This window comes from Schistocerca nitens, chromosome 2, assembly GCF_023898315.1.
Source record: "Schistocerca nitens isolate TAMUIC-IGC-003100 chromosome 2, iqSchNite1.1, whole genome shotgun sequence".
In the NCBI taxonomy this organism is placed as follows: Eukaryota; Metazoa; Arthropoda; class Insecta; order Orthoptera; family Acrididae; genus Schistocerca; species Schistocerca nitens.
In genome coordinates, this window is record NC_064615.1 from 464,759,699 (window position 1) to 464,786,717 (window position 27,019).

Genomic DNA, 27,019 nt, shown 5'->3' on the forward strand with positions numbered 1-27,019 from the left:
GTTGTTTCTGTAAGTCAAAAACACTAATACCTGCATCATTCTTCTCTGCAGTGGTACAAGAATTTAAGTGGAGCAGTGGGTAGACACTAACTTTTGTGCTACTGATGGCCTTTATATATGACAAGAATTTCTTTGGGTTTTGTGAGATGTCTTTTGACAAGGTACTGCATCATTCTTCTCTGCAGTGGTACAAGAATTTAAGTGGAGCAGTATTCAGAGATTTCCTTTGTAAATAAACATCTGAAAACTGAGTTCATGATTTCTAATTTTGTTGTGCTACCCCTGTCATTCTTTAGTGGGTAGACACTAACTTTGGTGCTACTGATGGCCTTTATATATGACAACAATTTCTTTGGGTTTTGTGAGATGTCTTTTGACAAGGTACTGCTACAGTAATCATGAAGGCTTCATACATTGCCCTTTTTTCTGGAGGGCACATTTCCCAGAAAATGCACAGAGAAAAACAGTTTCCTCCTCTAGCTCATGTGCAAACAGATAGCTAGCTGTCCCATGTGCTAGAACAGAACCTTAATAACTTCACAATTCTCTTAATTATTGAATTTCACAGAGCAAAGTTAGGGCTGAGACACTGTGAACTAAACACCAATCTGATTTTAAAGGTCAGCAGGGCTGTTGAATGCATATACATGAAACTTTAAGGAATTACTGTAGCCAAATATATGAAAATGTGTCTCATCCAGCAACCATGTCATGTACAGTATTCACTATGAACAACAAAATGCAGGAGCTTTTCACAATATGTCCAACACTTTCTGTATCATTTGGGTACCATTGTCTGTCTGTTTCCTCTTCGCTTTTTGATTCAGTCTATCCTCCTTTTATCTTTGACCTGATAATAGTGCCTGACATTTCAGCTTCTCTGGTATCCAAATTCTGTCTGTTCTGGTATTTCACTTTCTGAGTTTCCTCTCCTGTCTTCTCTTGTTCTATTGAAGTGTTTTCCTCCTATTTTGTATTTATCTGCTTGTTATCTTTGTTTTCCTTGTCTTTAACCCTTTCACTACCACTGGGATGTGTGTGTCCCATGACAGGTGATCAGGATTCCATAAGACAACTTCGCAAAAATTACAATATATACAGTAAAAATGCGGTGGATAGAGAATCTCACCAAATTTAAATTCATAATGTTTGCTGTAGCATAGTCGCAATAATGGGCAGGCATGTCAGAACATGTACAGGGTTGCCACAAGTTTCCCCAAGTGAAATTCCCTGATATTTCCCGATTTCCAGACAAGTTTTAGCATTTTTCCCTGACAAATTTTGAAATCTCAAGCATAAGTAAAGACATTAGTTGACAAAAAAATGTAAGGACTTCCGTACTTCTCCCCCTTCTGTTTTGTATTGCTTTATGGCACAAAAACAACTGGGGTCGTATGTGCCCATGTCAAAACTGTGAAATGCGAAGACATAGAGAGGATTTAAAAAAGACTACATGTCAATCCCCAATGACAGAAGACAAGACGGCTAAAAACCAGGACAAGGAGAAAGGTCTAAAAAATATGCAATAGAGAAATGGAGGTCCAGAACTAAAAATTAAATGGTCTTTTCCATATTGCTACGATGGAGAAAAAGTAAAACGCAGTTGACAGCCCACACATCATTCACTAAAACAGCCGATAACTCCTCAGACAGCAAATGCAAAACACAGGAACATAACTGGTCAAACAAAGGGCATTCCATCAGAAAATGGTATACAGTTAAAAGTTGGGCACTAGGTGTACAAAGTGGTGGGGGAGCACCACTTAAAAAATAGCGATAGCTAAAACGGCAGTGCCAAATATGCAACTTAGTTAAAATGACCTCCTCATGGTGGGAGGGGCGAGAGGAGGACATCCAAACCACTGGAAGAGGCTAAATAACCTGGAGCTTATTCCCATGAAGGGAGGACCAATGGCAATACCAAAGTCACACCATCACCTGACAGACGGCAACACGGAGATCATCAGAGGGAATGTAAGAACTAGTGGGCTGAGGTACGAGGACTGCAGCATTGGCAGCAGCTTCAGCAGCCTTGTTTCCTATCAGACCGACATGACCAGGAACCCACATAAACATCACAGTGGCTCCATAGAGTGAACAAGTGCAAGCTTTCCTGGGCCCATTGCACTAAGGGATGGACAGTGTAGAGTGCACAGAGGCTTTGAAGGGTGCTGAGAGAGTCTGAGCAGATGACACAACTGTAAAGCCCGTGTCGCCAGATGTACTCCGTGGCCTGATATATAGCGAAGAGCTCTGCTGTAAATACTGAGCAGTGTGCCACAAGCCGATACTAGAAAACATAGGCACCAACGGTGAAGGCACACTCGACACCATGGTCAGTCCAAGAGCCATCAGTGTGCACACAGGTACTATCGTGAAATTCCACAAGAAGGTTGTGAAACTGAAGGTGATAGAGCGAGGCTGGTGTAGTGTTCTTAGGAAGTGAATGAAGGCCAAGGTGAACGTGGGCCACCGCACGAATCCAAGGTGGCGAAGGGTTCACACCCACCAGAAAAGCTGCACGAAGCAAGAAGTTCAACTGCAGGAACACGTGCCCCAAGCGAATTCCAGGAGGTAACAGAGAAGAGGGACACGCCCCATACAGGCAATCAAATAAGTCATCAAAGGAGGCGGCATAGGACGGGTAGCCATGCATGTAAGACAAACGGCATCCATATCTATTGAGGAGGAAGTGACAGCGGTAGGACACCGGTAGTTTGGAAGCTTCTGCAGACAGATTGTCAACCGGGCTAATGTAAAAGGTGCCAGTGGCCAAACAGATGCCACTATGGTGGACAGTATCGAGACGGTGTAAGAAGTACGGATGCGCAGATGCACGAACAAAGTACCCACAGTTTAGTTTCGAACGAGCAAGGGACTAGTACAAACTGTGGAGGGTGGCTCGATCTGCACCCCAGGAAGTACCACTGAGGACACATACAGTGGGCTGCCAGGTAAGACATGTGGGAGGACCAAGGGAGTTTCCTATCGAGCAGGAGCCCCAGGAATTTCGTAGTTTCAACAACAAGAAGAGCAACAGGCCCAAGATGTAAAGATGGTGGGAGAAACCAATTGCACCACTAGAAATTCATAAACACAGTTTTCTCAGTGGAAAAACTAAAGCCATATTCGATGCTCCATGATTAAAAACGACCGAGACATCACTGAAGATGCCGCTCATTGACAAAGGTCTGTGAAGAAATTCAACAGATGGCAAAATCGTCAACTGAAAGGGAGCCGGAGATGCCCAGCAGGAGACAGGCCACTATAGGGTTAATGGCGGTAGCAAGAGGATGACACTCGGGATGGAACACTGAGGCACACCATTTTCCGGGATAAAGGTGTCCAACACAGTACCCACACGTGCCTTGAAAACTCAGTCTTTTAAAATTTCCTCAAGGAAACAGGGCAGGCAGCCATGGAAGCCCCACGTGTAGAGAGTATGGATGATACCAGTCCTCCAGCAGGTTCCTTTGGCTTTCTCCAAATCAAAAAACATGGCCACAGTCTGGGATTTCCACAGAAAACCATTTATGACATGAGTAGACAAAGTGACAAGATGGTCAACAACAGAACGGCGTGCTCAAAATCCACACTGTGCAGTGGTTAGTAAATTGCAAAACTCGAGCCACCATATCAGCCAGACATGAATCATACATTCCATCACCTTGTAAACACAGCTGGTGAGAGAGATGGAATGGTAGCTAGAAGGAAGGTGTTTGTCCTTACCAGGCTTAGGTATGAGTATTACAGTAGCTTCACACCAGTGTCTGGGAAATTGCCCTCTGTCCAGATGTGGTTACACGTATCAAGCAGAAAGTACGTGCCTGCAAGAGAAACATGCTGCAACATCTGAGTGAGAACAGCATCTAGCCCTGGGGCAGAGAAGCTGGATGAATTGATTGCATGATCTAGCTCCCTCATAGTAATGATGGCATTGTAACACTCATAACTCTGAGAAGAGAAGGGTATCGCCAGAGCCTCCTCCACTCCTTTTCAATGGGGGCAGGCAGGGTGATAGTGGGAGGAGTTATAAATTTCGGTAAAATGGCGGCCCAGGGTCCATGATGACATCGTCTGCTACTGCCTGGAAACTGGGGAATGGATCTTGGTCCCAGAAAGCTGTTGGACGTTGGCCCACATGACAGAAGAGGGGGTGGAACTGTCAAAAGAACTAGTGAATGTAATCCAGGTAGCTTTTTTGTTATCCTGAAGAACACAATGACACTGGGAACATATCTGTTTGTAATGAATGGAGTTTGCCATCATAGGATGGTGGTTAAAATCAAGGAGAGCATGTCTCCATGCGCGAACTGCGTTGCAGCGTGCCTCGGTCCGCCGAGGGACTGGGACATGGCCTGTTAAAGGGGAAGTGCGAGAAATGGAAAATTCTGCAGCGATAAGGATAATGTTTGTAAGATATTCCACCTGGTCATCACAACTGGGGAAATCGTGTTTGTTGAAGGTAACCAGGGAGGAGTAAAGCCTTCAGTCGGCCTTAGTAAGCTGCAATTTGAGTGTGCACGGAGGTGGGGTAGGAGTCAGCAAATGGATAGCACACGGGAAATGGTTGTTCGAGTAGATGACAGAAAGAACAGACCACTCAAGACAATGGGCAAGATGAGCAGTGCAGAAGGATAGGCCCAAATGGGAATAGGTGCGCACGGAGTCTGAAAGGAATGTGTGTGCTCTGTGTCAACACAGAAAAGGTTAAGTTGGTTAATAAGATCAGCCAAGAGGGCACCTCTCCAACAGGTTCTGGGAGAACCCCTATGGCATGGTGTGCATCAAAGTCACCGAAATGGGTGAGGTAGCTACCCAATAAGCTGTTTCCTGAAGGCAGAGTACAAGTGGATGCTGCAATTCTAAAAGCAGCCATAAACCCTCTTTGTTGGATCGAAGGCCATGGAAGTTCCATTGGAAGAGAGTCATGAAGAGGAAAAAATGAAGTGGTGTCACTCAGCGGCTGCCAAGTGCCAGCCTGCGAAGATTCGCTGCTACAGAGCATTGAGGCAGGGACGATCCTGCTCCATGAGGTCCAAAGAAGCATCAGTTTTCTTCTGCTGTCAGCCTGCAGCCCAGAAAAATGGTTGGTGGTGCACAACAGTGACACGGTGGTAGGCCGGACGAAGATATCACATGGCAACACCCTTGAAGAGGATCTTCGAGTCGGCAAAGGAGAATACCATTTGCCTTTGTTGGACTTCTTTGAGCCTTTCCAGTTAGCAGAGGAAGACTCAGGTGTTGGTTGACTAGAAGATCATAGGAAGTCTTCACAGGAGCATTCCTTCTGTCCTTTCAATGTCAGAGCTGAATTTGAGGTCACATGTATGCATGGCTATGTTCTTCATGGAACGAGATGTAGCAAGAACAGTACTGTAAGTGCCAGATGATAGAACACAGGGTTTGCGACTAGCCAATAACTTGCGAGCGACTGGGTAAGTAATTTTCACCTTTATCCAGCTCTTCTGGACAGACCGCTCATCGAGATACACAAGAGGAAGCGGCATGGCCACCATTACAGTTGATACACCAAGGAGAAGGAGGTGGACAGTCACCCTCATGCACATCCCTACCACAGGTTACACATTTGGCCGGGTGTCAACAAGACATTCGAGAATGCTTGAAATAGTGACACTGGTGTAGCACATCGGGTTCAGAATGTACAGTCAAACTGTGACAGCATCACAGCCTGCTTTAATCTTGGATGGAAGTACCACTGTATCAAAGGTGAGAAGAGTGACTGTGGGCACTAAGGAAGCATATACCTTTTTCATCACCCAACAGATGGCAATGACACCCTGGTCAGAGAGGTATGTTTGGATTTTGTCCTTGGTCAGACCACCAAGCAGCCTAGTGTAAATAACATCACAGGAAGAATTCAGTGTTTGATGGGCCTCGACATGAACAGGATAGTCATGGAGAAGTGAAGCGGTAAGTAGTTGTTGTGCTTGAGAACCAGAAGTAGTCTTCAAAAGCAAAGTGCTAATTACTTAAACAAGAGCAGGATTTCACAGGGCTGGCAACTGTGTCAACACTTTTCTGAATAAGAAACAGACTTACCATTGCGAAGGACTGAACATCATCAGTATGTGAAACCATGAGGAACCGTGGTGCAGCTGGGAGGGTCTTTGAATCATTAGCCTCATTTCGTTTATGTTTATTGTGAAGATGATTGGTTCATTGCGAGAAAATCCCCCATGACTGCCAGTGTATCTGACGGCACACTCCTTCCAACTCAGGTCCCACATCACAAGGGGGCGTACCTGCCTTAGGTTATTGTTCACATCTCTGGTCACACCTCCCGAACACCGGACAGAGGGACCAATCGGCAATTTGGGAAGGTAGCAGCTCACGCAATCACCACTCCCAGGGCCAGGCCTTGCAAAGGGACACCCTCCTCTAGCATTACTTTTCCTCAACAGAAGTAGTCGATATCAAAATAATTACAACTTTTTAAACAGGTTAATATTATCTCAGCTGTTTTCTAAAAGAATTTCATATGTTTTTGTACACAATGTGGTATATATCATGCTATTATCATAAAAAGAAATTACTTTATTTTCGTTGTTACAATCGATATGTACTAGTTCCATAAGTACAGTTAAAACTAATTTTCTTTTAGAAATTACAAAATATCTGGCACTCTTAAAATTCATATTATTAACTGCGCAATCTGACGATATTCATTAAGTTTACTTCTGGATTCATTTATAAAATAATGATACAAATTCGTGGAGATTCATTTGTCAAGAAAATCTGTAAACTCTTTGGAATATTTTTAGTACCACGGAATGGATTAGTAGTGGGCATGCATCAGATGTAATAGGACGTGTTTTTACTTTTGGCAATAACAATGGAATTTTCGGTTTTGTTGAAGTAGAAATTGTAAAGATGGTGTGGCCTAGAAAAATGTGAAAGAATAAAAATTACAGAAACTGAAATTACTTTTCAGGCAATACTCCAGCATTATTTATATCAATTGTAACCATGAGAACTTGTAATATAACATTTTCAGCTTCAAGAATCAGCCCCTAGACACGAAGAACTGGAGCTAACTATGAGAAAAGAAGATAAGTAAAACGTTTATTGTAAATCTTACTACTCTGGAAGTTTATTGAAAAAGTTAATTATGAAGTCAGTGACAATCAACAAATGATGTGAGGGAGGGGTAGATTAAAGCCTGTACCAGGGGATATGTGTGAACCTTACCTGTTGACCCAGGGCTGAGAATTACGTGTTACCCTATCACCTGTTATGCATCAGATGCATGGGCCGGCCTTCAGGAGCGCACAGGGAGCAAGAGGAAAAAAGAGAAGCCTCAAACACTGAAGAAGATAAAAGAGGATCCTCAAATGCCGAAGCAGAGGAACGAGAGGAGAAGGGAAACAAACAAAGGGAAAGGGAGCCAAAAACAAAGGTGGGACTGTTTGTACATCAGCGACAGGATGCAGAACATTCCCAAGAATTCCACAGACATGTTCCCCAAGGGAGGAGAAAAAGAATGGCTAGAGGATAGACATGCAGCACAGAAGGGAAAAATGCTGCAAAGGCTGGGGCCTCACGGTAGCCAAGCACGAACCCGCCAAAGAGTGGTGAGCCCCCTGGGGGTTCTAAGAGTTTGAAGACATTCGGCATAAATGAAAGCAATATTGACTTTTTTCTATTGTATACATTGTGTAAGTCTAAACAGCTTAATTAGCGAGTTGTCTGATGGCTACAATAGCAGAATGTAGACTGATAATCCTCAAGTGTGCGAGTAAACTCACAAACCATACCTGAGTCGTGTTTGTTTAGCTGTTCTACTGTCGGTGGGACAGTGATTTGTGGCACTGTTACCCTGTTACTATTCGATGAAATTCCATCACACACACTATTTTGTTTGAGTCCGCTGTCACAATTTTACAGCTATAAATGTCAAAAATGATTTGGCTATGTCAGAAAAATCACCACATAGTCTGCTAAAGCTTAACAAAAACTGAATACTGATATGTTTACTCATTCTGGATATATTCTGGACAGCCAGTCTTGGCTGCCACATTCTGCATGTAAATAGCAGAAAATAAAGGGAAGATAAAACATAATTCAACAAATGAGGAACTCATAACTTTGTTCAATAATAACAATACACTAAATTCCGGAATGAATTTTCAGTCTGCAGTTGGGTGTGCACTGATTTGAAACTTCCTGGCAGGTTAAAACTGGGTGTCAGACTGTGATTCAAACCTGGGATTACTGCGTGTTGCAGTCAAGTGTAAGCGAGCACTTGCCTGCAAATTGAGGACATAGGTTATTGGCAAAGTAGAGTTAAAGAGGTGGGTTCTGAGTCATGCTTGGATAACTCGGTTGAGCACTTGCCTGCAAAAGGCAATGTCCGAGTCCTGATTCAGCACATAATTTTAATCTGTCAGCAAGTTTCAGAGTGAAAATTTGTTCTGTAAACAATCTCCCATGCTGTGACTAAGCCATGTTCCCTCAATACCCTTTCTTCCCCAACTCCTTGTTATTTAGTTCTGCTGGCCATTTACAGTTTTTATTTAAATGACTAATTATCTTTATTCAAGAGTTCCCCTATGGATGGGAGTTGTTAAAGAGAAACACCTTTAAGCTACATCTGAAAACACTTCTGCTATTAGTCAGACATTTTATTTATATGGGTAGATGGTCAAACAGTTTTATATATGCATATTTCACACCATTTTGTGCCAAATTTTTCTTCTAGTGTTGAACTTCTGAATATCTCTGTTATTCTTGAAGTTACATGAATTGTTGATAGTAAATTCTATAAGTGAATAAATGGACTATGAGGCTGTAGTTAGTATTTATGGCTGCTTAGTGAAAGCTCTGCAAGATGTATGTCTGTGAATGCCACACGCAAATCTAATTTCTTTTCTGTAATGAATATTTTTTGCCTAAGCAAGGTCTAACCACAGAAAATTATTCAGTAAGACATCCATAAACGAAAATATGGTAACTCACTGACTTCTATATTCCCAAAGTTTGCAATTATTCTTGTGGCAAAAGTAGCTGCACCTAAACATTTTACCATGTCTACTATGTAGTTTTTCCAGTTCATCAATATGCACACCAAAGAACTTACAATTTTTTACCCTGTTTGCCACTACTTTTTGGTATACTAGGTTAATATGAGGTGGGATTGTTTTGACAGAATAAAGCTGAATGAACTGTGTGTTTTGAAGTTTAAAGCTACCCTATTTGCACAAAACCATTCGGTAACCTCCACAAAACATCATTTACTACTTTGTCTGTTGATGCTTTTTCACTCAGCTTTATAGCAATGCTTGTATCATCTGCAAACTGGACTAATTCTGCCTCTTGATTCAAATAAAATGGCAGATCACTGACATACAGGAACACCTATAGTGGCTTAATGATCAAACCCTGAGAGACTGCTACTGCAGTTCCTCACCATGCAGATGATGTAGTGTTTCCCTTTGCATTATTCAAACTGTATGTTCTGTTTCTCAAACAACAACTAAACCAGACATTTGCTGAAATAGGAATTTCATAAAAAATTAACTTCTTTAACAGAATATTGTGACTAACACAGTCTAATGGTGTTGGTAAATCACAAAAGATCCCAACTGGTTATATTTTATCATTTAAAGATTTTATTAGTGCTCAGTAGGTATATAAATAGTATGGTCCATTTGAAATCCAAACTGTGACTGACTAATTATTCCATTACTACACAGTTTGGTGACAACCCTGAAGTACTCTACCTTCTCAAAAATTTTAGAAAATGATGTAAGGAGTAACACTGGGCAGCAGTTATTGACATCTGTTGGTCACTCGTTTTAGAGAGGCATCTAAAATGGCATATTTCATTATTTCTGGGGAAACACATTTAGTTAATCAAGCATTACATAAAAATGACTAAGAATATCACATATTCTAGGGCCACGACTTTTTAGTGTCTTGTAGATGTTATCCACCGCATATGAACTTTTACTTTTTGCAATCATGATCACCTTCCTTAATTCAAATGGTGATGTGAGATTAATTTTTTATTCACTAAATGTTCTCTGTAGTGCTTCTTCAGTGTACTGTTTCACTTTTGTTTTTGCTAACATGAATTATCTTTTACAATGCTCCCATTCTCAAGCAGAAATAATGTCGTCTTCCAAGGCTTCTTTCCCTGTCTGTCTTTTTAACAATATTACATATTGGTTTTATTTTGCTATCTAATCTGTCAATTTCAGACAAAAGTTTACCATTTTCGAGTGTTGTTGTTGTTATTGATGATGATGATGATCTTAATACATTATGCTACTGTTAGTAATAAAGCTCTTCTGAGTCATTACTTCTTCTGGCTACTTTGTACATATTCTTTTTTCATTCTGATAACTGCAGTTATCCAAAGTTTCTGTAATGACTTGCCATTATTACACTTAATTGTCTTCTTAGAAAACTGCTTTCACAAATGGACAGGAACTCATTAAGAAATATGCTGAATTTAGAGATCGCATTAGCCTCACCCCAGTCAACATGTTTTAATTCTTTAACAACTTGGTCATTAAACAGCATCACTGTTTTCTTACAGGTTTCTGAACTGTACATGAAGCAAGTTATATAATATGACTAAGTGTGCATCATGACCTGACAACCCATTTATTACCAGATTGGCATGTTTTTCTGTAAATTCTGGTTGTTGAATAAACACATTATTTATAAGGATACTACTATCTTGAGAGATTCAGGTAGAGTAATTTGTGACTGATACTGAACTATAAAAGCACCTCCAGATCAATTTTCCTATCGATTCTTTCAATAAAATTACTTTAAAACCACCACAGATTAATAATCCCTTTCTTCTGTTTCACAGAGAGCCCAGTAAAATTCATCAGAATTTTTCATCAAAATTTCCCAATTACTTGGTGGTGACCTGCAAAAAGTTACAACTGCAAATATATTTCCCAATAGTAACTTAGAAGCACATGCTTCTATAGCCTGATCTACAGGAAAGTTACCATTTCTACATTTTTGTATTAACATTCCCTTTTATGAATGTGACAACTGCTCCTTTATCCATACTGGATCCACATGAAAATGTAACTAACTTACAACCACTGACTGGTGTCAGACAGTCAAATGATATCAGTTTCTTTCTAACTACTAAGTTCTTGCAAACAATCATTTTTTAACTCCCTAATATCCCAATGAAACAAACTGATCTCAATTTTCACTCTACTACTGTAGGATGAACTGATAGCCCGTGTAAATTTTATTTCCTTTAGTGCTGTCTATCTGAATTGTGAATCCGACTTAATGCTGGTGTCTCACTTGACCCCAACAACCAACCACAGGTTTTGCTTCTGTGTGCTTAATGTTTTATGCTAGTAGCTCTGATAACTTGTACTTATCTCTCCTATTCAGGTATAAGCCATGAGAAGTATATCCCCATCTTCCTACAGCAACTAATGGAACAGAACCAATATGATATTTTGCATTAATCAGAAGAACCCTTTCAGCTCCATATTTACTTGGTTTACAGCAGAGATAACCCAGAGCTGATTACGGCACCACACAACCTGCTCAAAACTACATTTGTGTGTTCAGTAGTTACTCTCATTTTCCCAGGTCACACATAATACTATATTTTTCATTTTTAGCCAGGCTGCTTCTAGCTCTCCCTACTATTAACACCTGATCTTCTTTGTTAAAATCCTTGCACATTTGTACTAGGTTTTCTGTTACCAGGCTACGGCTAGCACTTGGTTTCACAAAACATGGGACTTGATACTCAGTACCTAATTTCTCCTGGATCAGCTGGCTTACACCCCTCCCCTTCCTAATAGCAGAACTCTTGCTTTCCTGTCTCGATTTTCAACTGACTTATCTCTACGTTTCTTAGGACTGTTCTGCTGCACCATACATTTCTCTACATCAGTATGAGGCTCTCCCCCTCTTTAATTCTAGTAGCAAGCTAAATCTATTGCTTAGTTGAATTTTGATTTGCTAACAAAATTAATCTGCGTTCACCCAGTTCTTGCCACCTTTTTCCAGCAACGTTTCACTTTTTTCCATTACAGCTGCTACAAATCTTCACCTCCTGTTCACCAATTTTATGGTCCTTCTGGTGTAACCTACAATCCCATGAAAAGCCCCACTGATCACCCCATTCTCTTTTCCACTACAATTGCCCCAATGAAATCACAACCTACAACTTTCGCAAGCAAAACACTCCCTGGTGAACTACTCTGTGCCACCAGCCACACATATCTTATCACAGATGGCTGATTGGTTTCAACACTAGATACAGTGAAACAAATTAAAAAGAAATTTATGTTATTTAGTCCATTTGATTCTCAAACATAAGACCAGACCTGGATTTATGACTGTAGGCACAATAAGAAAACCACACTTTTTACACCATTTTTACCTTACTTCACATGACAATAATACTTTTGCTAATGTAATTACACTCCTATTATATTTATAACAACACAAAACATTCAGATCTCTTATTTTTGTATTTATTTATGACAGCAGAATTCACAACGAACTCGCACACAGACTAATGACCTCAGCAGTTGAGTCCCATAGTGCTCAGAGCCATTTGAACTTGCACACACAGTGTTTCCACATGTTTCACAAGATATGTGTGCAGGTGAACTTCCGTGATGTTTAGAAGATAGAAACTGAGGTAATGGCAAAAGTCGAACTGTGAGGGTGGGTCACGGGCCATGTTTGGATAGCTCTGTCAGTGGAACACTTGCCAATGAAAGGCAAGAGTCCCGTGTTAAAACCCTAGTCCAGCAAACAGTTTTAAGGAAGTTTCAATAATCTAGCTTGTTTCTTAATATAATCTAAACTGGGATTATTCTTTATTCTCCAGTCAGTGATCACAAAAAATATTTATAAATCAACAATTCTGATCATCTTTAGATCTATACTCATATATATTGATGTACCTGTTACATGCTTCTACGTTAATAATCTTGAGTATAGATCTGAATATGATACCATGTGTCTTGCAATCACAGACTGGAGAATGGAGGATACTGAGTATCTTCTGGATCACATTTTCCCTTCTGCACTTCATTAGACCAGGGCTTCCCGATCTTTTCAGCAGGCGGACCCCTTCTTCAGTCGAAAATCCATGGCGGACCCCTAGTCAGTCAACAGCACAGTAACTTCAAATTTCAGAGCGAAACCCATGGGTATTGAAAGCTTCTTAATGCAGGTGCCATGTTCCCAATGCCCCCCCCCCCCCCCCCCCGATGTATCAATAGTCTTTGGTTTAGAGATGAATGAAAACAATTTGAAATTAACGATCCAATTTGAATTCCCACTGTATACAGACACTTACTAGTGGATTTACTCTTTGTTCAACACACTATAGCCTGATTAAAATTACTTGGTAATTGAAATTTCACACGATGGAGCTTTCTTTCTCCAAGAGCAATCAGCATCACGTCCAAACTGTTCGCTGTTGACAAGCTGCCGCTTATGGTCTGTTCACTTCGACTGTTTGGCTACTGTTGTGTAAGGAGCATGCACATTTCGTAACAGTCGTGTGTCTGTGGGGTTTTTCGTGAAATCTGAAGAAAAATGTTCAAATGTATGTAAAGTCTTCCTTTGGTCATCCTCCCTCCTCATTCATTTCAACTGGAAACTTCCCTTGTTGTGAAGGCGATGGAGAAACTGCAGCCTTCTTCAATGATCCTGACTTCAGGCACCGATCCATGTTAGAAGTAATAAACTGGTCAAAAATCGACTTATGAAATAGGTAGTGCACTGACAAGTCAAGTTTAACATTTAATGATGCCTGAGGCCGCATATGTGCCAGCGAGAGATGTGATTGGTCGATGAAGCTCGCTCCGCGCATGTGTAAAAGGTTTCAGCGCATCTAGCGCCATGAGCCAGCGCACAAACGACCCTCGTATTGTTGCTAAACAGTCGATCAGAGAAACCGCATTCTCCAGCACTAAACTGTGTATACATTCTCACTTGGGAACCGCAAAGGCTGCTTGGGGATACGACCTGAAGTACACATGTTCTTCACACGAAAAAAAATAGTGATGAATTTGATTTTCACATTTTTATTCAATAATTTTACTCATTATTTTACACGATTTGGTGAAACGTGGCCGCGGACCCCCTAGAAAGAGTTGGCGGACCCCTAAGGGGTCCGCGGACCACAGGTTGGGAAGCCCTGCATTAGACTATGATTGGTTTATGTCATTCTCTTTTTCAATAAACAGCTTAGTTACATTAACCTACACATAAAGTCATCAAAGCAGATTTTTCAAATGTGCCCTGATAGATAATAAGAAATGTGGTCATTTGTACCAACATAACTGCCATGATACTAGAGAGATTTACTGAAACTAATACTAGTTGGTGACCAATATATGTCTTCAAATAGTGCACCATTATTCACCTTCTCTGAAGATGCTATTTCAGATTTTGAGAATGCACCAGTTTCTCTCAAGATTCTTGAGCAAGAGAAATTTCCATTGCTACCTCATTTTAATGATAAGATACATGGCATAACAAATAATTCAATTGACAACAATATGAGAGAAGGAAAGTTGCTACTCACCATATAGCGGAGATGCTGTCACGATAGGCACAATAAAAAGATTCACACAATCATAGCTTTTGGCCATTAAGGCCTTTGTCAGCAGTAGACACAAATACACACACGCACACAAACACTCACGCAAGCAAAACTTGCACACACGTCTGCAGTCTCAGAGAGCTGAAACTACACTGCGAGCAGCAGCAGCACCAGTGCATGATGAGAGTGGCAACTGGGTGGAGGTAAGGAGGAGGTTGGGGCAGGGAGGGGAAGGAATGGTTGGTGGGAGTGGTGCACAGTGGAGTGTTGCAGTTTAGATGGAGGGCAGGAGAGAAGTGCGGAGGGGGTAAGTAGCAGAAAGAAGAGAAATAAAAATAAAAATAAATTAAAAGACTGGGTGTGGCGGTGAAATGACGGCTGTGTAGTGCTGGAGTGGGAACAGGGAGGGGGCTGGACGGGTGAGGACAATGACTAACAAAGGTTGAGGCCAGGAGGGTTACGGAAACATAGGATGTATTGCAGGGAAAGTTACCATGTGCGCAATTCAGAAAAGATGGTGTTGGTGGGAAGGATCTATATGGCACACGCTGTGAAGCAGTCATTGAGATGAGGGGTATCATGTTTGGCTGCGTGTTCAGCTACAGGGTGGTCCACTTGCTTTTAGCTCGTAAATCACATGACTGGTTTCACAGGTACCCCTGCCTTTGATCAGATAGGTGATGTTAGTGAGCGGACTGGAGTAGGTGATGGTAGGAGGATGTCTGGGACAGGTCTTGCATCTAGGTCTATTACAGGGGTAGGAGCCATGAGGTAAGGGATTGGGAGCAGGGGTTGCGTAAGGATGGACGAGTATATTGTGTAGGTTTGGTGGACGGCGGAATACCACAGTAGGGGGGTGGGAAGGATAGTGGGTAGGACATTTCTCATGTCAGGGCACGACGAGAGGTAATCGAAATCCTGGCGGACAATGTAATTCAGTAGCTCCAGTCCCGGATGGTACTGAGTTACGAGGGGAATGCTCCTCTGTGGCCGGACTGTGGGACTTTGGGAGGTGACGGGTGACTAGAAGGAAGGTTGTTGGTTTGGAATCCACAGGGCGTCTGGAGAGGTAGTGTTTGATAGCAGTAAGGCTATGGGCATTAGGAATGTTAGTGTACAGGGAGGTGGCATCAATAGTGACGAGCAGGGCAACGTGTGGTAAAGGGAAAGGAACTGTGGAGAGTTGGTCGAGGGAAATGGTTGGTATCTTTTATATAGGAGGATAGGTTCTGGGTAATAGGTTGAAGGTGTTGCTCTACAAGAGCAGATATTCTCTCAGTGGGGGCACAGTAACTGGCCACAATGGGGCGTCCTCGGTGGTTGGGTTTAAGGACTTTAGGAATCATGTAGAAGGTGGGAGTGTGGGGAATGGTAGGGGTAAGTAGAGAGGTGGACTCTGGGGAGAGGTTCTGGAATGGACCTAAGGATTTGAATAGTGACTGGAGATCCTGCTGGATTGGGATCGCTATGGCATGGTCTGTAGGTGGGAGCATCTGACAGCTGACGGAGTCCTTCTGCCTCATAAACTTTGCGGGTCAAAACTACAGTGGTGGAGCCTTTGTCTGCAGGTAGGATTATAAGATAAGGATAAGTTTTTAGATAGTGGACTGCGGTTCTTTCTGCGGATGTAAGGTTAGTATGCATGTTGAGGGATTTGGGGAATGATGGTGAGGCAAGGTTCGAGGATTTGGTTGAGTCTGATTGGTCGGGTTGGTGGCGAAGAAGTGTTTCCACTGTAGGTATCGGGAGAAGGGGAGAAGGTCAACTAGTCCTGCATAGTTGAATTTGGTATTGGGGCAAAATATGAGGCCTTAGGAAAGGACTGATATTTCTGCGGGACTGAGGTTTCTGGAGGAAAGGTTCATGACTGTGTTGCGGGTCTGTTTAGGTGGAAGACATGTTATCTCCTGGACTTTTCCAGTGCCACACGATCTTACATCTCTAACTACGAACCCCCACGCCTACACTTTCTCCGTTCTATCCCTGTTCGCACCCACTAAATCCACCTCATCCAGTCACATCTGCCACCCCCCTTCTCTATGCTTATCTGCCCTCAAACCTGTTACCCACAGAAATGTACATATATTTATTAATGATTAGTTTTAGTGAGTTTTTCCTTCCACTATTGTCATCTTCCTCAGTTTTCATCTCTTTTTTCCCCCCCTGCGCATATATTTCATGCTTTTCACACATATTTGGGTGTATTTTTGGGTAATTTTTCGGACGTAATTCTACTTTCTTACGTATTTTTTCGCATTTTTGCAGCACCATGAATCCTTGGTCCTTCCATCTGCATCAATACAGAAAAGTTTGCTTATCCCTAGCCAGATCCCAGTCCCACATACTGTTCCTGCATTGTCGATTGGGTCATGAAATCCCCCCTAATGGCCTTACCAACAAATTACCCATCTCTGGTTGCCACCCCTCCTTCCACAATGACCTCCACCTGTTCAGAGTCCACCAATGCTTAACCCTCACCTACATAGTCCTACAAAACCATATCAACCAAGCCCAATCCTCCTTACAGTACCTTCTCTCCATCCGCAAAATTCTCCTGCAAAGTAATCCCAAATTCCTGGAACCCATTACACACAATGAAACTCTTGCCCTGCAGGAACTAGAGCAACATGCACAACGTCACCTCAAAAGGCTCTCCATCCTGCTCACTTCCTACTCCTGCCTCGGAGTACCACATCCTTTCTACAACAACCTCCCCCACGCCCCCTCATAGCTGACAAACCCTGTCTTACCCCACCCTCCAAAACTCCCTCCCACCACCACACAGAACTCAAAACCTAAACAGACCAGCAACACAGCCATGAACCTTTCCTCCAGAAGCCTCAGTCCCACAGAAGTATCAGTCCTTTCCAAAGGCCTCATCTTTTGCCCCACTCCCAAATTCAACCGTACAGGACTAGTTAAAGATCTTCTCTTCTTCTCCCGGTCCCTACAGTGGAAACACTTTTTCGCCACCAACCTGACCAATCAGACTCAACCAAAGACCAATATTGAACCTTTCCTAACTCAGTTCACTCCTCCACCTAACTGTGATCCACCCCCACTGCCTCCAAACCACCCCCTGTTAACTTTCCAGAACTTCTTATCCACAAACCTTGCCTCTCCATCAATCCCCAAATTCCTCAACATGCACACTAGCCTTACATCCACAGAAAGAACCACAGTCCACCATCCAAAAACTGATCCCGATCTTATAATCCTACCTGCAGACAAAGGCTCCACCATTGTAGTTTTGAGCCGCAAAGGTTACGATGCAGAAGGACTCCGTCAGTGGCAGATGCTTCCACCTACAAACCATGCCATAGCGATCCCAATCCAGCAGGATCTCCAGTCACTACTCAAATCCTTAGGTCCATCCCAGAACCTCTCCCCAGAGTCCACCTCTCTACTTACCCCTACCACTTCCCGCACTCCCACCTTCTACATGATTCCTAAAGTCCTTAAACCCAACCACCCAGGACGCCCCATTGTGGCCGGTTACTGTGCCCCCACTGAGAGAATCTCTGCTCTTGTAGAGCAACACCTTCAACCTATTACCCAGAACCTATCCTCCTATATAAAAGATACCAACCATTTCCCTCGATCGACTCTCCACAGTTCCTTTCCCTTTACCACACGTTGCCCTGCTCGTCACTATTGATGCCACCTCCCTGTACACTAACATTCCTAATGCCCATGGCCTTACTGCTATCAAACACTACCTTTCCAGACTGTGGATTCCAAACCAACAACCTTCTTCCTAGTCTCCATGACCAACTATATCCTCGCCCACAATTACTTCTCCTTTGAAGGCATTACCTACAAACAAAGCCGCGGTATGGCTATGGGCACCCACATGGCACCATTCTATGCTAACCTATTCATGGGCCATCTAGAGGAATCCTTCCTAAAAACCCAGAATCCTAAGCCCCTCACCTGGTTCAGATTCATTGAAGACATCTTTGCTATCTGGATTGAGGTGAACCTCAAGAACTTCTCCCCCATTTGATTCACCTGGTCCTACTCAATCCAACAAGCTACCTTCCTCGATGTTGACCTCCACCTCAGAGATGGCTACATCATTACCTCCGTCCATATCAAACCTACTAACCACCAGCAATACCTCCACTACGACAGCTGCTACCCGTTTCATACCAAGAAGTCCCTTCCATACAGCATAGCCACCCGTGGTCGTCACATGTGCAGTGACGAGCAGTCCCTCTCTAACTATACTGATGGTCTCAGTGAAGGCCTCACTGACCGTAATTATCCTCCCATCCTTGTACAAAAACAAATCTCCCGTGCCTTATCTTTCCAGTCTCCCACCACCTACCAAAGTCCCACAGTGCGGCCTCAGAGGAGCATTCCCCCCGTAACTCAGTACCATCCGCGACTGGAGCAGCTGAATTACATTGTCCGCCAGGATTTCGATTACCTCTCGTCGTGCCCTGAAATGAGAAATGTCCTACTCACTATCCTGTCCACCCCTCCTACCGTGGTATTCCGCCGTCCACCGAACCTACACAATATACCGTATTTACTCAAATCTAAGCCGCACTTTTTTATCCACTTTTTGTACTCCAAAAAACTGCCTGCGGCTTAGAATCAAGTGCAGAGTAAGCGGAAGTTCTGAAAAATGTTGGTAGGTGGCGCCACAACTAACTTCTGCCATCGAATATACGTAGCGCTACACAGGCATGCTTGTGCGGACTCAAAGACAAATATTGGTGCCAAAACCTCTGCGCCAATAAATAAATTAAAAGAAAAGGTAGAAGAATGTAAACATTATGCCATGTATTCTTTCGTATTTGCTGCTATCTCATTTAAATCCTGTCTGCCTAATAAACTAGGAAACTAGAGTGAGACACCAGCAAGCGCGGAAGAATATACGTATCATGTCATTATTATATTTGTATTATTCTTATGCTGGATAGTGATCCAGTCAGAAATGAAGCACGGCAACTGACTAGATTTTTAAATCTAAGATGACTCTAATTTCTATGCAGAATGTTATGTACTAAACAGGCGTCTGCAAGGATTATCAAACGGAGAAAAATTTTCGCTAAACTCTCGTTCAGAACATCTATCATATGCAGTCTATTATTTGGTTCTTGTTGATCATTATCAAAAAAAGCAGCAGTGTAAGTAATAACAAATAACAGTTTCTTGTCATTCTTTCGCTTATGTGACAATTCCTCTCTTCTTTTTATTGTAAGCACAAAAGCAAGCCATGCCTTGAGCGGCGACAGGTCGTAATCACTCATTATCAGAATCCGACAAACAATGCATGACACAGTACAATAATGCATTTTCAGCTTGGAGTGACGTAAACACCTATAACAAAGAGAACGGCACTGATCTGATTAAAGCAAAATAAGCGATTGATTCAAACCAGACAAAACATTTGAAAAAGGAAGTGTACCCTTATAAATACGGACTGAGCGCCTGACACATACCAATGGCTACTTGATAAAGCTTAAATGTTGTGCTTACGACTCGAATCAAACTACTGTAGCTGTATATTCATCCATTCGACCTAAACTGTGTCTCATGTTACAATGGACCAACTTTGTTTCAATTTGGAGGTGCAGTCTAAAACTTTGCTCTCCCCCTTGAATTTCGAGTCCCAAATTTCAGGTGCGGCTTAGATTCGGGAAATTTTTTTTCTCTTGCTTTCGAGTCTCATTTTTCAGGTGCGGCTTAGATTCGAGTAAATACGGTACTCGTCCATCCTTACGCAACCCCTGCTCCCAATCCCTTACCTCATGGCTCCTACCCCTGTAATAGACCTAGATGCAAGACCTGTCCCAGACACCCTCCTACCATCACCTACTCCAGTCCGCTCACTAACATCACCTATCTGGTCAAAGGCAGGGCTACCTGTGAAACCAGTCATGTGATTTACAAGCTAAAAACAAGTGGACCACCCTGTAGCTGAACACGCTGCCAAACATGATACCCCTCATCTCAATGACTGCTTCACAGCCTGTGCCATATAGATCCTTCCCACCAACACCAGCTTTTCTGAATTGCGCACATGGTAACTTTCCTTGCAATACATCCTATGTTCCCGTAACCCTTCTGGCCTCAACCTTTGTTAGTCATTGTCCTCACCCGTCCAGCCCCCTCCCTGTTCCCACTCCAGCCGTCATTTCACCATCACACCCAGTCTTTTAATTTATTTTTATTTCTCTTCTTTCTGCTACTTACCCCCTTCCTCCTCTGTACCTTCTCTCCTGCCCTGTGTCTAAACTGCAACACTTCACTGTCTGCCACTCCCACCAAATATCCCTCTCCCCATCCCCGCCCCAGCCTCCTCCTTAGCCCCACCCAGTCGCCACTCCCATCATCATGCACTGGTGCTGCTGCTCACAGTGTAGTTTAAGCTCTCTGAAATTGCAGACGTGTGCAAGTTGCTCCTGCGTGAGTGTGTATGTGTGTCTACTGCTGACAACGGCCTTAATGGCTGAAAGTTATGATTGCGTGAATCGTTTTAAACTGCCTATTGTGACTCGGCATCTCCACTATATGGTGAATAGGAACTTTCCTTCTCTCGTATTGTTACATCCCATCCTGGATTTTCCATTATTTAATTCAATTGATAAATTTCATCTCCTAATTCCATTATTTATGAGTCAATAATGCTGTGCAGAATTACTATCATAAAAAGTACATTTATGGTTCATGTTTCTTTGCATCTTTTCATACAGTCAACTTACAAAATGGTGGTAGTGAGGTGGCAGCAACATGTAACACAGACCATGCACTCCATGGTGCAACTTCACTGTCTTCGCGGCAACATACTCTCAAGGTGACTGGTTCCTTTGGACGTAAATTGCGTATAAGGTACTGACATTCTGGTCCCACATACTCGTCATGGAAGTTGGCCTCCAACTCACGACGGCCACGTACATCTCCGTAAGCTCGTTGTAAGCGAAAAGAGCCAATTTCTGCAGGTTTCTCTGTCTCTACCTGTTACAAACAGCATGAAGATGCTCAGCTAAAATTGCCACAAAGTAAGTACAAGTATATATTTATTGTTTGAAAAGTGTTTCTTGGGGTGGAATGGGATGGTGTGAGAGGAGTGCACTGGCAGAAGCAGAATGGGAAGGGAAACCGACACTCCTCAATGTAAGTATGAACATTGTATGACAGACATTTCTTTCTATGATGGAGAGCATTGAGTCTTTAGAATGTATGCTTCAGAAACTGTGTTCAGCAATGACAATATTTTTGTAAAAGAAATTTTGCACATTTTAAAAAGAAAAACCAGAAATCCTTTTTCCAGAAAACTTGCTAAGCTGTCAGCTGCATTTAATGTCAAAATGTAATCATGTTTATTAATGGAGCCAAACATGAAAACAAACAGAATAAAATTATGAAAATCTAAATAGAATACTATGATGATAGCTGCTATAGATAGATATTGCATATCATTAGAGATACAGGAAAATACAGGAAAGGAATATAATTTCCTCACTTTTCTTGTCGCATCGATTTGAAGTGCGCCCTCAACTTCTCAGAAGATATATACTCTTCTTCCATCTTCTGGCTTAGTGCTCTTTTATCACAGTGTTTCATTTTATAGTCATCAGCAGCAGTTAATATTTCAGTTCCTATAATGGTTGCTTCACAACAATTTATCACTGCTCCAGTCCTGTGTTTATATGGCTATCAGTTCGCAGTCCAGCAAAATTGTTGTGAACTACTGTTGTAAGAATTGAAATATCAGTTACTGCCAGTGGCTGTATAATGAGTCTGACTGTGATATACGAACACTTGGCAAAAGTTGGAAACAGGGTAGATGCCTCTCAAAAAACTGTGGATGCACTGTGAATTGATACACAAAGAAACCCGAGAAGATTTATTGTATTAACACACTGTGAAAACCTTCATCTGGAAAAGGACAAGGAGTTACAATAGACTTACAACAAACTAAAAGTTAATTAAGAATCAATGAAAAATCTCTGTTGGAATATAGTTCAATGTTTCTAATGAGGTACTGGATCACTACTCACCATGCAGAAGTGGTGCTGAGCAAAAGACAGATGTGATCAAAGGATGAAAAATTGTTTAACTTTTGAAATGTGTGCTTGTTAGTAGTTTTTTGTCCTTTTTACATGGCTGTCTATTGCTATGCATCTCTTTTATTATACACAATAAAAATAATGGTGACTTGAAAGATAGTAATATTTCAATGCCACTGCAACTTTTTATGCACCCCACACCATTTTATTTTTCTGTTTCCGTCCTGAAATTTTGTTCTTGTAACACTAAAGGTGGAAACAGATACTACATATCTTGACCATTAAGCAATGGTCACCATGGACTGAATTATTTCACTGCAAGAATTTGATACAAATAAAGTAAACAATATTTTCAGTTGATTCCAAAATCGGTGAACCGGTACATCCTATGTTGATGTAGGATTCATGGATTTCTTCTAGCTGCAGTATTTTACTTTGCTAAGAGCTGTTTCAAGCACAATTACATTTATTCAGTAGCTCTGTCTTTCGTAAGAATTTACTGAAGAAATGTCTTGGAGAAAAGATTAGAAATCATTAGAATAGCATGCCTACTTCTTTGGTCAGAACAAATAATGATGGAAATTTGCTGTGCAAGTAGTCCCTTATCAGAACCACTCACATGTAAAACATGTAACATATGATATTACTGAGTGAGGAATGATACTTCAATTATACCCTTGTGTGAATGCCCCATCCTGAGTGCTCTCCAAACTCTGCATTAACATATTTCACAGATTGTTTCATCAAGTGCTTACAATACCAATCAAAGAATGACATGATCCTCACACTAGTGTCAGGACTACTTCCAGTGATGTGCCGGATGTCATCCTCAATTGAATAATTGAGGTTGTTCACCAAACTATTGCCTGCATCCCATACTATTAATACATTATGTTTACGAAGAGCCTCAATAGTATGTGGTGTATCTTAGTCCAGCACTCGGCTTGAAAATACTATCTACCTGGTGAGCATTGCCCAGAGAGTCTTCTCCTCCCTCGACTACTGCCTAGTATAGTGCACATAAAATGCCATGGCCTCTAGATGCACACTGACTGGGTATGCGTGGGGAGATTGGCAGTGGTGGGGGGCTGTAGGGGAAATGCCATTCTAAACTGAAGCCTACACTCACGTTCTTTGTAAATATTAAGTAGGGCCCCTCCACAACCAACACTGGCATGGTGACAATTCAAAAATATCTACTGTCACCTCTGCTTTCATTAGTATCTAAAAAGAATGCCACCGAAAATGCAGTGATTTATTTTCGTCTTACTTGTTAACCACTTGTAACTTTCAGGGGAGCATCACAAGTGGCAATTTTTTAGTAAAACCTACACATATCTCTAGCTGTAATGTCAAAATTTGCTTCTTTTGATAAGACACAGCCGAGTTTACACTGTCTCACCTCAATAACATGTTTTGTACACGCAATTGTGAGAGATTTCTGAAACAGTGGTTTATTAAGTGGGAAACTGAGGTATAGTAAAGTCAGTACCTTACGAAAAAGCGCATTCTCAGTACAAATTAAATTTGTAAGTCTTACTTATGTTGTTCCAAAACCCATAACCTTTCTCATTTCGCTAGCTGTCGATGGCCCTTAAAAATTACTTCTTTCACCAAAAAAAATCTGTAGTTATTGGAATGACATGGTAGATAATGAACTTTTACATAATAACAATACTGTTAAATACTCTCCTCTTTCCAGAATGAGATTTTCGCTCTGCAGATTAAAAGTGTGTGCTGGACTGAGACTCAAACTCGGGACCTTTGCCTTTCGCGGGCAAGTGTTCTACCATCTGAGCTACCCAAGCACGACTCACGACCCATCCTCACAGCTTCAGTTCTGCAAGTACCTCGTCTCCTACCTTCCAAACTTCACAGAAGCTCTTCTGCAAACGTTGCAGAACTAGCACTCCCGGAAGAAAGGATATTGCGGTGACATGGCTTACCACAGCCTGGGGGATGTTTCCAGAATAGATTTTCACTCTGCAGTGGAGTGTGCACTGATATGAAACTTCCTGGCAGATTAAAACTGTGTGCCAGACAGACTCGAACTCTGGACTTTCGGTCCCGAGTTTGAGTCTCAGTCTGGCACACAGTTTTAACCTGCCAGAAAGTTTCATATCAGCACACAATCCGTTGCAGAGTGTGTATCTCTTTCTGGAAACATCCTCCAGGCTGTGGCTAAGCCATGTCTCTGCAATATCCTTTCTTCCAGGAGTGCAAGTTCTGCAAGGTTTGCAGAAGAGTTTCTGTGAAGTTTGGAAGATAAGAGATGAGCTATTTGTAGGATTGAAGCTGTGATGACAGGTTATGAGTCATGCTTGGGTAGCTCAGATGGTAGAGCACTTGCCAGTGAAAGACAACGATGCCGAGTTCAAATGTTGGTCTGGCACACAGCTTTAATCTGCCAGGAAGTTTCACTCTCCTCTTTTCCTGCTATCATTTGCCAAAATCTCATTTTGGTATTTGAAACCATTTATGAAATATGAGGAATATTGTGAATGTTCCAAAAATTTCGGGCATGCAGCCACATAAATTCAACTTCTTCTTCTAATGTTTCGGCTGCATACCGTCCAGCCATTTTCAGAGTGAGCCGAGGTGACTAACACTCCAGCACTTGCTTTGTCCTTTTAAACCCGAGGACCAAAGATACACAAGGTGCTTGAGACGTTGATAGGCGGCAAAGAGGTGTAACATATGCATGGAAATTAAATCTATGGCTGCACAGTCGATCCACACGGTGATATCGATGTGTCCCGGAGAGCTGCACCGTCGCGACGTCTTTGTGATTTAATTACAGAAATTGCCGGATTCCATGATTTGTCCAAGCTGGAGCCGCTATCTCTATAAATTAAATTCATCACCAACTGAATTTCAATTGCTTCCTTCACTACTGAGTCCCAGAAAGATGAAGTCGAGGCTAAAATTTTGACATTATTGTACACCATAGAGCACCCAGTGTTAATACAGTACTCCATCACCACAAATTTATTAGGTTGTAAGAGACGGGTTTACCTACGGTGCTCTGTGCATCTCTCCTGGACTGTAGGTGTTGTCTGTCCGATGTATGAATGGCTGAACTCACAGGGGATCTTATAAACCCCAGGCTTACGAAGCACCAAATCATCTTTAATGGAACCCAGGAGTGCTGCAGTCTTTGGTGGAGGGCAAAAAATCACTTTCACTTTGTGTTTACTCAGGATCTGTTCTATTTTTGACGAAAGGCTTCCCACATATGGCATGAAAGCCACAGATTTAAAACTTTCTGTGTCTTCTTCTGCTTTTCTTGTGCTCACTGTTGATTTCATTTGTAGTGCCTTACGTATCTGCTGTGGCCGTTGGCTTCAAAAATTCTTCTCAGGTGTAGAAGCTTGTCCTCCAGACTGCTCTCACCAGCAGTGACGTGTGCTCTGTGTACCAGAGTTCTGAGTGCACTCATCGTCTGTGAAGGACGGTGGCAGCTATTTGCACATTAATAAAAATCCATATGGGTTGGTTTTCGATATACTGCATGTCACAAAGTGCCATCATCTTTACGCCATACCAACACATCCAAAAATGGAAGGCATCCATCTTTTTCGATTTCCATCGTGAACTGAATTTGTCTGTGGATAGAATTCAGATGATTTAAAAATTCTTCTAGTTTATCTTCACCACGGGGCCACATTACAAATGTGTCATATACATACCTCCAAAACACTGTGGGTTTCAAGCTAGCAGATTTCAGTGCTTTCTCCTCGAAGTCCTCCATAAAAAAGGTGGCCACCAAGGGCGACAAAGGACTAACCATGGCAACACCGTCAGTCCGTTAATAAAATTCGTTATTCAATAAAAAATACATCAAGGTCAAAACATGTTCAAATAAAGCTAAAATCTTTTTATCAAAAGTGTTTCCAATGAGAGACAATGATTCCGAAAGAGGAACCTTTGTGAACAACGACACTACATCGAAAATGACTAACACATATCAGAACTGTTCAGTTTGAATGATTTGAGTTTGCCAATGAAATTCACAGAGTTATGTATGTCATGAGCGCATTTTCCCACCAGAGGCCTTAATAACAACGCTAAGTGGTTGGCATAATCATAGGTTGGAGAGCCAATGTTATTCACTATAGGACGTAGAGGAACATCATTCTTGCAGATCTTTGGAAGTCCATAAAGCCTTGGAGGAATGGCACCACTTGATTTCAATCTTCGCACAACTTCTGGTAGAAGGGGGGAAGCATTCAGAAGCGAAGCAGTCTTCCTTAGCACCTGGTTGGTGGGGTCTTTACTGATCTTCCAGTATGTGCTGTCACTCAGTAAAATGTTCATATTTTCACGATAGTTGTCACAAGACATTATAACAGTAGCATTACCTTTATCAGCTGGAAGAACCATAGTCTCAGAATCCTGGCGAAACTTA

The 27,019-nt window shown here is 42.1% G+C and overlaps 1 protein-coding gene across 4 annotated transcripts in view; it reads right to left on the reverse strand.

The window, feature by feature from the left end:
- Window positions 1-27,019, reverse strand: part of LOC126236362 (cytokine receptor-like factor 3) — a 117,600-nt gene that overhangs the window by 49,659 nt on the left and 40,922 nt on the right. For all 4 annotated transcript variants that reach the window (XM_049945597.1, XM_049945594.1, XM_049945596.1 and 1 more), the window contains one exon: window positions 21,304-21,556. In XM_049945597.1, the coding sequence (XP_049801554.1) occupies window positions 21,304-21,556 (253 nt within the window). The remainder of the gene's footprint in view (window positions 1-21,303; window positions 21,557-27,019) is intronic.